Consider the following 12758-nt stretch of genomic DNA (forward strand, 5'->3'; position numbering starts at 1 on the left):
AGGCGTGGGCTAGCGAGGTGGCACCCCCGCCGCCGGAGCGAGCAATCCCGGTTGAGCCGTAGCCCCGAAGGTCCATGAGCCCCCGGCCGGGGGTCAGTCGTTGTCCTGGTTCACCAGACCCTGTGCGACGGTCTCCACAGCTGCACGTTGGCCTTCTTCTATCTCTTTGGTGGCGGGACGCCGCGGCCTGTGCCGCCGCCGCTGCTGCCGCCAACGTCCTGGTGCTTCTTCGCTGGCGGTACCCCCCACCCCCGGGTCCTCAGCCACGGCCGGTTCCTCGATGTTCAGGAGGCTGCATGCTTCCCTGAGGGAGCGGACCTGGTGGAGGTTGTTGCCCATCTTGAACACAAGTCTAAAGGGGTGCCCCCAACTGTAGGCGATGTGGCGGTTCCGCAGCTCTGCAGTGACGGGTCGGAAGATGCGACTTTTCTCCAGGGTCAGCGCTGCAAGGTCCTGATATAGAGCTGGGGAGTGTGCACCGTAGGTCACCGGCGCCATCTGGCGTGCTTTGTTGAGGATCTCCTCTTTGGTCCGAAAATCCTGGACGCATGCTAGGATGTCGGCCGGGTGGGCCGTTGCCGCTCTAGGCGGGCCCGTTCTGTGCACTCTGTCGAGGCCCAAGGGAGAGTCCGCTGGTCGGCCTAAGATATGATTGAACAGGCCCCGGGCGAACAGAAAGAGGTCCTCTGTGTCCGGAGAGTGCTTCACCCCCCGGATTCTGATGTTATGCCGCCGGGAACGGTTCTCCAAATCCTCGGCGTGGGTTTGGAGGTCCACTTGCTGGTCATGGATACGCACCAGTTCCTGTCGCAGTGCCTCAATCTCTATATCCCGCGCATCGCTCTTCGTCTCTAGCTCCGCCACTCTCTCACCAATGGCGTCGGTATCGCGGCGCACCTCTCTGATCTCGCCTTGCAGTTCATTCTTCAGCATTTGTATGTCTTCGCGCAGCCCCACGAAGAGCGACTCCAGAAAGGAGCGTGTGACAGGGCCCTCCGGATCCGCCTGTCCCTGGGATGGAGGAGTCTGGCATTTCTTCTCGGAGCCCGCTCGGTGGCCGGCCGGCGCGACCTCCGCCTTCTTCCCCACCGCCCCGGGGGTGAAGAGCTCGGCAATGGAGCGGTCCTTCCTTGTCCTAGCGTTGGACATGGCTCCCGCGTTGCCCCTCGTCTCGCGATCAGCTGCTTCCAGGACCGTAGGCCCAGGTCGTAGGTGCTGGAGAGGAGAGCGCGTTCGGTGCGGTGGCTATGTGTCCAGCCGGGTGCTGACGTCCCGATGGGTCAGTGGCGCCGAGGGGTAACCTCCGGCTGGCGACCAGATAGGGCAGAGCCACTCAGGCCCACAGCGTGAGAGGGCAGGGCCGGGCAGGTCCCCCCACAAGCCGCCGTGCACCAGCGGCAGCCGGGTTGAGAGCCAGGTCGGCGGCGGTCTTCACATCGGCCTCGACATCAGGCCGCACAAGATGGCGGATCTCCGCGCCTCCGGCCACTTCTGCCACCGGCCGGGCCAGGCGGAAAGCGGGTCCGCGGCGGGGAGGGGGGGCCTGGTGGTGCTAAGTCTCTTCCCCCCCCCGATTACTTCGCCGCCGCCGTGTTGAATCGCAGGGTCGGCGTAGGCTCCCTCGTGTCTCGCCCACGTGCTTCGCCCGGTCCTGGGCTCCGCTGGTGAGGCCGGCGGCGGACGGCAGTCGATGTCCAAGCGGGGGTCGACGTCAAACGTGGGTGGTAGGTCCGCAGAAGCCTCCGCGCTTGGACGCGGGAGGCCTCGCGCGACACCGCGCGGGCCGGACCTACACTCTGGATTGCAGCCCGCCTCGGGCGTCGTCAGGCGGCCCCGCGGCTCCTTCCACCGCGGCCTCACTCTCGTCCTCGCTCGCGGCTCCTGGTTCGTGCTGGGCCCCAACCGCTGCTGGCTCCGCGGCGAGTCAACGCCGGTGTCGGGCCGTCCCTGGTCACTGCACCGGCTCAGGAGGCTACCGCAGCCGCGGTACCGGGTCTGGCTTCTTTTGGGACCGGTTTCGGCCGGGCCAGTGCTATTTTAATGCTGAAGTCGGCGTCCGGCGGCGGGAGCTCAGCAAAGCACGTCCGCTCACACCGCCATCTTGGCCACGCCCCAAGTATATGTATTTAAGGGAAAAAAAATTACTTGAAATATTGGTCTTTACATTCACCCTTATGGGGAGAATATCATTAATTTTTCTTTTTTTCCCCATAGGAAACAGATTGTGATTGTATCATATCAAGAGGGAATGTTTGAATTCTTTGGCGTTGATTATGTTGTTTCAGATGGTTTTAAGTTGTCTTCGTGTTGCAACCTAAAAGAGGAAGATAGCTGTGTGTCATAGACATATATACTGTACCATGATTCCAGATTGGAACATTTTGCTTTGTGATCTGTTTACGTTCTTTGAAGGGCTGCTTGTAGGAGAAGCAATAACATTTTATGCATAATGCGAGCCTCTGTTGTCTTTAATGAAATCAAGATTCTTTCTGCGCGTTAATTGGAGAATCACCATTCTCCTCCCCTCCACCAAAACTAAAGAGGTGCATGCATCTATCTAGACATTTATGTCTATAACTGTGGTACAGTAATGCCATAAATGAGATCTAATGCATTTCTATAAATTCTAAATTACAGTTAAAGTGGCCTTGCCTTGATGACATAAAATTGGCCAAACCCCTGGTTTGTTTTGTAATCAATGAATTCTAGTCATTTAATTAATCAGACTGAAGACTGAGTGGTTTCTAAATGTCAAAAGAAAAGTAAGAGTTTGGGGTGGTGCCGTTTTCTACAACTATCTGCAAACAAACGTTAAAGTGCACTGAGAGCAGATTAAATTTTCAGATTTCCGGTAAGGTGTCCATTATCCATGAGGTGGTCCAACGGCATCACTTTCACTGAAACTAAAAGCCAAATTTCTTTATCAAGTATATTCTAGGATGGAGTCATAATAGAGGGAGCCTTTTGGGGAAGGAAAGGGTATATTGAATGGAATTGTATAGGTTACTGCCGGCTTTTCTGCGCCCCACTGGAATCAGTTAACCCATAAAAGTCAGGAAGACATTTAGCAATTTTCACTGTGATGAAAAAACTACAATTGCAGTCCGTTTCCCTTATGTGGAGGGACGACGTTGCTATCTCACTTCCCAAAGGGGACACATTTCCTGGCACAAATACAATGTTCTTGGGATGCAGTCTCTTGACATAATCGTTTTGTGTTTGTTCGTAGGTGGTGGCCCAGCACCTGGACAACCTGCAAAAGCTTCCAGGGTTCTCAGTCTGCGGCTGGATACTTTCAAATGAAGAAACTGGACCAGGAATAGTAGCCATTGAAATGATGCTACTATTATATCTCTCAATATCTCATTAGTACGAGTCACAAACTATTTCACACCCTTTTGTGTAAGCTCTGGATGATTTGTAAAACAAGGTTAAATAGTTTGTTTTATTCACATTTCACAACAATTCATCCCTTAGCAGTAATCCAATTCATTGAAGTTACAATATTGCAGCATTTAAGTTTATGCATTATTACCTATATATTATTGTAAGAACCTGAAAATACAACCATAACAATTCAAGCAATCGTATGACAGAAAGTTGCATAAATTGATATCAACGCAGCCTAGGTTTTAATACTGGGCGATATATATTAAACAATACAGAAACTTATTAAACAATAACATACACGTTTTTCATTAAATAGAAGCACCCACAAAGCTCTCAAATTGGGGGCAATGACATCAGATAGTATTCTTGTATAGTCAGCATGTGTGTTCCTTATCCCCAAATCCTATGTGGATCCCTCACGCTACAAAGAATGAAGCCCTGAATAATTAGGATTTTAAAAGCCTTCAAATATATTTAATATGTTAGTCTAACATGGATACATTTAAGGGAGATGTATGCAAATGGTTACAAATGCTTACTGCCTCACACTGCCTCAGATCTGTCTTCCTTTGCTTGGAACAACGGTATGCTGGTGTAGAAGCTTTTGAAGTCTATTAATTTCTGCTTCCTGTTACACAAAAATACCTTTTCAGTTAAAAATTTCCCTAAAGCAATCACAATACAAAGATTACATGTTTAATAATCTAAAGCTATCAAGTTTTCACACTCCAACTAGTCAACTTAAATTGGTTTTACAATTTAGTAATTTGAGCATCTTTATTCCCTTTACGTTATGGTGTATTAAGGAAATGGAAAAAAGATTGACTTACAACAAACTCTCCAGCTTGGACACCCATCGCAGTGTGGATGTGCTTTGACTTTTTTGATGGCTTAGTCAAGTTCTTTAAATACATAACATCACCATGTCATATCTTAAGGAAGCCATTTTTGAAAACCTTATTGAGAATGGTGTTACACAAGGGGAGAACGGCAGGGCCCTGATTAGAGGCAGCCCGGACCCCTATGCCCAAAAGTGGGAAACAGAATGCAAATCTGTGAGAGTTATTTTCCCTAGAAAAGGGATAGCACGCAGATCTGTACCGTGTATTCCTACTAACGTGTGTTAGTCATCATTGCTAGGTGTACTTTTATAACTCCAGTCCCAGACACACTGGTAAAAGTGCTTAAATTGCAGAGATTCTGGGGCGAGGAAGGAGTTAGGTTTACTATTCTAACACCAGCCCTACTAAGAATGGGAGGGCGCATATACTTGCGAGAAGGAAAGGAAGAGTGAGATTTATTATTGTAACTCTTGTCTCACAAACACTGGGAAAGTGCTTATATTTGCAGGGAAGCGGGGGCAGATTTACCATTCTAACATCAATCCAACAAAGATTTGGGAAAATCCATACATTTGGCATTTGGATGGTTGCATTTCTGTTTTTACTCCTGTGTGACTAACACTACAGAAAATATGGTTTAACAGGAGGGGGTCCATTCGGATTCACTATCCTAAATTAAAAAATGCAAAAATAGTATATATTACACAGAAGTAATTAAATTGCCTATCAAAAACTAGATTTGAATTTAATAGAAATGTAAACTAATAAATTGCAATTGTACTTTTTCAGATGTTTTTATCAAACAAGTATTTTAACTATATAATAAAAAAAATGTAAAACAAATTTGCAACTCCCATTTTTTAATTAAAGATACATTAAAATGTATATGAACTGTGTGATGTAAAGATTCCTGAAGTAATTGTTATTTTTCCATTTTGGTTAGTAAAAGTAACTTACATTTTTTTTATATGAACATAAACAGTGAGTCCCAAATAGTTTCTTAATATAAATTGTAAAAATATTGATAATTTAACATTAGAATCCCTTTTATCACAAAATATGTAAATGATTCATCCAAATAATAAACTCCCTCCTAAATCCCCCCAAAAATATAAAATAATTTTCTTATTTGTTTACAATGTATCAGATAGAATAAATGAGCCCTGGCATTTTTAAGAATAATGTATAATGTATTTTAAATTACTCAAAATAAATTTGTATTAATTATTTATATATAAATTAGTATAACATTAAAATAAAACACTGTCCACCCCACTACCGTGATAAACTCAACTAAAAAAGCATATAGAACTATTATAAAACTGTACTACAACATACAAAAATGAATACACGTTAAAATGTATATGTACCCAAAATATGCATTTAGATAAATGCTACCCACCCGATCCCCTAATAAATCCAACGAGCCCAAAAAAAAACTAAAATATAAAAAATACCAAATTAAATAATTGAACATATATTCATATGAAAGTTTACTATAAAAAATAACCATAATACATAAAACAATATAATATTGAACAATACTTTCTTGAAGTATATTTAAAAGAAAAACAATATTATTTGCGAACATGAAAAAACAATATATTTACCTGCGTTATTCTGACCACGATACTATAGTCAAACAATACTTTGGAGTATATATTCAGACGCCATACCCAACTGTTCAGAAATCTTCGCTGAAAGTATGCAATAACCTCCAATGGTAATCTAGCAAATTTCCTCATGAGTGCATTTGCCAAGGGTCCAGTTGCTCTTCCATCATTTACCGTTAATACATTTTCCAGGCACAGATATGTTCTATGGAGAACAACACAGAATCTGCCATGCACTCCCTGTCTTAACACTCAATATACCTTTTGTGACAGAACAAAGTATATGTCCCCAAGTTCTATACACAACTTTGTTCCAGTGAAAAAAATGTGATAGCGAATTGATACATCTTCATTTATAAGCCTTTTTGATAATCCACCCCGTAGACAGAGCTAGCAAACCTAGACAAGAAGCCATTTTCAAATATTAAAAAACATTATGAAAACCTATTGACCAAAGGTTTTGACCCAGTAAACCCTAAACATAACAAAACAGATACGACTACAAAAATAGGTGCTTAAAACCTAGGAAAATAATTTACTGGGCTGGGCTCCAATAGTGCAAAAATGTACAATAAATACTAAAGAAGCACTTTCTATCCCTGGACAGGAGACAGCATAGGAGTTTTGAGTCCTTTCATAGTTTCCATAGAAGAGGACCCACCACTGAGGGAGACTGTGCACTGGAGAAACGAGACAGCAAACAGAACAAGCATTGGCATAACCAATAGGACTCACCTTTGTGACATAAGTGTTTAGTAGGCCTTTTCCATGCTCATGGCACGGTGCTCCGGTGCTCATGACCAGCTCAGCTCGCCATGGGCCGTGGAACGCTCAGGTGCGGGGAGAATTCCCCTGGCTGTGTTGAGGGTTCCACAGGAGCCAATGCACCTTTAACGAGCTGAGCTCGTCATGAGCACAGGAGCGCTGTAGCTCATGACGAGCTTAGCTCGTCATGAGCATGGGAGCGCTGTGCGCGCCCCCCTGCCCCCCAGCACAGCGGGGGAATTACCCCCGCAGCGGAGGGGTTAAGCAGCACATTATAAACAGGCTATGCGCCATGGGTGGAACAAAGAGTCAGGAGGAGCCCAAGACTAGGTCCCTCCACGTCAGGAGCAGCGATCAGAGTTAAGAATCTTGCCGCAGCTCCCAGCGAGCCAGAACCTGAAACATCAGCCAGAATCAAATAACAATAACCAGACTTACAACTACTACTGTGCATCTTGTGATGCATAGCAAACTCATATGTATGGAACCATTAAGCAGAGTGATGCTTTCATGGAATTGTGACCAGTTCCTTGATGTAAGGGGGTGGGCAAAATAAAACAGACGGTCTCAGAACTAAAGACACACAATAACATTAAACTACAATTAATATTAATACAGCTGCTGCTACTATTACTATTACCAATAATACAAACAAGTAACATATATCATTATTGCTGTTGTTGGGATTATTGTTACATGTGTAAATGATGGTCCCTAAAATGCTATTGATGCATTTTCTTCATGTTTTACAAGTATAAAAGCCGAGAATGGAGAGACTGCGGGAGGTGGGTGGATGGGAGAGGGAGTGTAGATTCCTGGGCTGGAGAGAGGATTGGCTGGCAGGTAAAGGCTCCTAGTTGGGTAGAGCATCTGCCAGTAGGAGCTGTGCGTCTCCTGTTTTTTGGGGATACATTGAATATTGAGTGGGCGTGTAAGGGGGAGTTTTCAAGTCAGGGGTGCCTTTTCAACAGATGTATTCCTCTCCCTCTCTGTGTCCGAATCATCTTTTGTTTCCCTGACAATTGTGAACAACGTGCTCTCGGCAGATGGGCGAGCCATTTACATGGAATTCTGCCTTTTTATCTGCTCTGGTTCGTCAGCACAGAGATAGACGTTTGTTTACAGTGCTGCATGTGCAGGTGGATGACTGGCATTAATATCATGCGGGAAGCTCCGAGTGACGTGAATGTGTCAAACAAATGACATTAGGAATAAAGAGGCTTTGTGAGAGCCAGCCGGTCGCGGAGTGGGCAGCGGGGCACCTCTGACTTTAAAGGGGTTGTCATTCTCCTCCACACGTCCAGGGAGCGAGGACACGCAGTAAGAGCAGACTCCATTATTAATGGGGCCCTGCCCGCTGGGCTGCTTTACTTGAACACAAACAAGCTGGCTTGGGCAGTGTGAGGAGAGTTTCTAATTGGTGTCTAAAGGGAGCTTCTCACAGTCAAAGAGGGAGTAAAGGCAATGCGCTATAATTACTTTCCATGCTTCAAAAAAATCTCAACATTCAGTGCAGCCTTCAATAATTTTGTGTATAGCTCTGAAAGTTTAATGTTACAAATATTATAAAAGATGTTCTGAAAAATTGGTGGTAGCAGTAGTCTTGGTTGATTCATCGCTGACTAAACTTCATTTTCAAACATGTTCATTCAGTTTATTTTAAATTTCCTCTGCTTGGCAAGTGCTATGTGCCATCAAAAAGCGTGCACACGTACAATATTGTGGATACAAAAACATTGGGATGGGTATTGCAACGTATGAGTGTTTTATAAATAAGAGAGCTCGGTAAGGAAGTGCATGCGGCTTAAGGAGGGAGACAGGAGGTGGTGGGTGAAATGAAGACAAGCTCAAAAGGTTGAGGAAATTGGAGAAAGAAAGGAGATGAGAGCTGGGAAGGCACAGAAGGGACAGTTGGGAAGAAAAGCTGAGCGGGACATGGTAAGGTAATGGGTAAAAGGGGCACAGAAGGAGGCGAATTGACGAATTCTCTTCCAATAAATACTCCACTGGTCTGCCGCACGGAGCACATCTTACTGGGCAGCCATCTCTGCGACAGCATGCTCACACTGGGCACCGCCGTTTACCAAAGCACATTTCCCCTTGTAGAAGATGTAGGGAAACTGACAGTGTGCTTAACAAGCGTGAGAGAGCATGGCGCGGCCCCGTGGCGGCGAAAGATCAGGCAAATGTACTCCTGCTTGTGCTGGCATCCGCCTTGCGGGAGCGAGCAGCGGTGGCGTGAGAGCCATGTTTTCAATTACATCGCATGCCGCTGCTCGCTCCCGCAAGGTGGATGCTAGCACAAGCACGAGTGTGCTTGAAAAGGAGAAGACCGATGGCTAAAGGCCCTCCTAGAGCACCGCATGCGCACTGGTTAGGCGAGACCTAAAAAGGTGGCAATCAGAGGTAGAAAGGCTTTGGGGGGTTGCAAATGAGAAAGGGGTACCAGAGGGGATAGGAAGATAGAACAGAGAAAAGGGATTGTGTGAAGAAATAGAGGTGAAGACAAATAGAACGTGGAAAAAGATAATTGTCAGAAGAACAGCACAGTCAGCAGAGTAACTATAATGAAGACAAAGGAAAGTGAAGGGGGAATAAGGTACACCACTATAGAAATATAGGACAGGCCGAGCACAGGCCATTTTGAAGATGGAAGGGATAGATGAGTTTGTTGAAAAAAAGAGGTGGGTATAAAGAGCGAAGATGGGGGTTTCTTCCAAGAAGAATAGAAGGCGAAAAAAAGAAAAACAGTCACAAAATGTAATCCTTGCCTGCAGTTGATCAAAAAGAATGTGGGCATTAACCTTTTGAAATTTTCAAAGAAAGACATTTCTTCATCAGTCCCCAAATGAAAGGAGAGCTTTACAGTTGTCAGGGCCAGCTACGATAATGCAGCATTGAGGAATAAATTATGCTGCCAGGTTATCTAAATTATGTGGCAAACAAGCAAATGATGCTGCACATTCTCTGGAAGTATTGTTTTCATCCACTTTAGCTAGAAACGACATTTTTGGTGAAATCCTCTATTAGGTTAAAACTATATGGCAAATGCAGTAAATCCAGAAAAATGCCGCCACAGCATCTCATATATCCACTAGCTCACACTACTGTCCATAGTTTTATCAATTATTAAAAAAAGGTCAACAGAATTGAAACATTCGAATTCCAATCACTGCCCATTGGTTAGTTACACTTTCAAACAAAATAATTTGTCAAAGTAACTAACCCATAATAACCATGCAATATAAAAAAATATATACATAAAGGTAACATGTGTAATATGATACCATCTTCCCGTCCTGGTGACATTTACAAACCACTTGGCATTCAGCCTCATGGTTTATTGTATCATAACGTAGTTACCAGTTATGTATAATATATAAATATATACACACAAATACACAACCAGTATAGATAAAAAACACAACAAGAGTATCCATAAATAGACACTCTTACCTTCTCGCTGTTTTGCTGTTGAAGCAGAGCAACTTGATCTGCTAGTTGTTTCTTCTCATCCTTTAGCTTGTTTACCTTTTCTTCAGCTCGTATCTGAATTGATATAATTATTCCTGTAAGAAAGATTCACATTTACAACATCGTTACGTATACTATTTTTGATTATTTTCACCGGTGTGTTCAATAGCTTATATGTCCGATACATTTACCAACTTAACAGTAAGTATCCAAACCATTCTGGTACAAACCACATTGTTTGTATTATGTTCCTTATGTTGTCATAGGGGTAAACCCAAAGGTTTACCCCTAGGTCTATATTCCAGATTGATATATTGTAGGAGTAAATTCTGCATAACCATTTAACGCAGCCTCCCATAGATCCCTCCCTCCCCACACAACAATTGAAATGCTCTTCCCTAAAACTATTAAGCTTTGCCGTGGCAATTCACATGGGAAATCTCCCCTGTTTCTTGCATAATATTGTTCTGTGCAACAATGTGTTAAGATTCAACTCAATACTTAGTGTTATAGAGGCAGGGTGAAGACCGATTTATCAATTATTTCCAAATTTCATGCAAGGCTTTCAATTTGTTAATCTTGTGCATGATCCAAATACATAAACTCATAAAAAAAATATATATATATATATATATATATATATTATTCACTGAAAAAACCATAGGTTTCAGGCCTTATATAGTTAGGAATTAACATATAAAAAACCATTGAAATTGCTACTATATAGTTAGTTGGACTAACTATATATGGCACACCCGCAATCCACTGCTGATGATGTCACATATTACATCATTCAGGACATGGTCAGTGACATCACTGATGACATCACTGAGCACATCTCAAATGACATCACTGATGACATCACTGATGACATCTCATTTGACATCACCGATGACATCACTGATGACATCATCCAGTGACTGTTTTTTTGTAAAGTTTAAATATGTTTTACATATTGAAGAATGAGTGGATGTATAAGTGTCTGGATGAAGGATTTAGTAGGTGCGTGACTGACTGTATGAGTGAGTGATTAAATGTGTCTTACTGAATGCATAGGTTAGTGACTAAACTGTGAATGTGTGCATCAGTATGTCTGTTGTTGTGTAAGCTGCTGCATGCGTTGATCAGTAGCTATATGAGTGGCTATATGGGTTATTGATTGGTTGCCCAAATATTTGTATGGGAGACTGAGTGTGTGTGTGTGTGGCTGGCTGGGAGGTGTGTGACTCTGTGCAGATCAATGTGTACTTGTATCAGTGATTGTATAAGAGAGTAAGTATGTTTTAGTATATGTATGAATAAGTAAGGTGTTGTGTGTATAACTATATAGATGAGGAAATGGAAGTGTGATTGATTCTTTCATGACTGACTAGGTGTGTGAGTAACTCCATGGATGAGTGGCAGTGTGTGAGTGTCTGCATAGGTGTATGAGTGCATATGATAGTGTTGCATTGATGAATGACTGTATGTATGAGTGATTGTATGGGTGAATGAGTGGATGTGTGAGTAGACCTAGGAATCAGTGAGTGCCTATGTAGTAACTGGTATTGGTGTGTCAATAGTTTCAAGAATGGTAGTCTGTATTTAACACTGGGTGTATCAAAGGTTATATTAGAGTTTGAGGAGGTTCATCGTATTATCACATGAATGATGTAATCAGTGATGTCATCAGTGATGTCAAATGAGATGTCATCAGTGATGTCATTTGAGAGGTCATCAGTGATGTCATCAGTGATGTCACCGACCAGGTCATGAATGATGTAATATGTGACATCATCAGCAGTGGATTGCGGGTGCGCCATATATAGTTAGTCCAACTAACTATATAGGAGCAATTTCAATGGTTTTTTTATATGTTAATTCCTAACTATATAAGGCCTGAAACCTATGGGTTTTTCAGTGAATTTTCAAGGATTTTTAAATGCTAATTCCTAACTATATAAGGCCTAAAACCTATGGTTTTTTCAGTGAATTTTCAAGGTTTTTTAAATGCTAATTCCTAACTATATAAGGCCTAAAACCTATGGTTATTTCAGTGAATTTCAAAGGTTTTTCAAATGCTAATTCCTAACTATATAAGGCCTAAAACCTATGGTTTTTTCAGTGAATATCAAAGGTTTTTTAAATGCTAATTCCTAACTATATATGGCCTGAAACCTATGTTCAGTGAATATATATATATATATATGTGTGTGTGTGTGTGTGTGTCTTCCAAAGATTTATAAGGATTCCCCACATTTCTCTCCAGCAAGACAACAACATTTTACTAGTCCATGGTGCATTGAGAACTACAAAGGCATTTGTTCTGGAGAACAGAAAGGAATTTGTTCTGGAGAACAGAAAGGAATTTGTTCTTTCTTATACAGAACCATTCTCAATCAAAATTATTCAGTCATTCTCCACTATAATTTCGTCTTCAAGCACTATTCTAATTCTAATTCATCCTCAAATCACAACCTAACTGTACATAAAATATTTTCCTGATTCTCAGTTTCTAAAGAATATATTAATTTGAGCTTTAATTAAACCATCATTTCTCAGTACAGTCACATTATACCTATGTATACAAACCAAGCCAAAAACTGAATTTCTTTGCAACTGAAAAATCTATCTACATTCCAGGCGAAATAAATAGACTCCAGGTTTCTTGGCGGATAACTGCAAAGTAATGATA

The 12758-nt window shown here is 42.7% G+C and overlaps 1 protein-coding gene across 5 annotated transcripts in view; it reads right to left on the reverse strand.

The window, feature by feature from the left end:
- HVCN1 (hydrogen voltage gated channel 1) overlaps nt 1–12758 on the reverse strand; it is a 246810-nt gene that overhangs the window by 28402 nt on the left and 205650 nt on the right. For 3 of the 5 annotated variants that reach the window (XM_086943022.1, XM_086943024.1, XM_086943023.1), the window contains exons 5-6: nt 10067–10179; nt 3930–4018 (exon numbers count right to left, since the gene is read on the reverse strand). In XM_086943022.1, coding sequence (XP_086799148.1) covers nt 3944–4018; nt 10067–10179 — 188 coding nt within the window. In that variant the 3' untranslated portion in view covers nt 3930–3943. The remainder of the gene's footprint in view (nt 1–3929; nt 4019–10066; nt 10180–12758) is intronic. The other 2 variants (XM_086943025.1, XM_086943026.1) reach the window with 1 other exon arrangement.

Source organism: Lissotriton vulgaris, chromosome 11, assembly GCF_964263255.1.
Source record: "Lissotriton vulgaris chromosome 11, aLisVul1.2, whole genome shotgun sequence".
Taxonomy (NCBI): Eukaryota; Metazoa; Chordata; class Amphibia; order Caudata; family Salamandridae; genus Lissotriton; species Lissotriton vulgaris.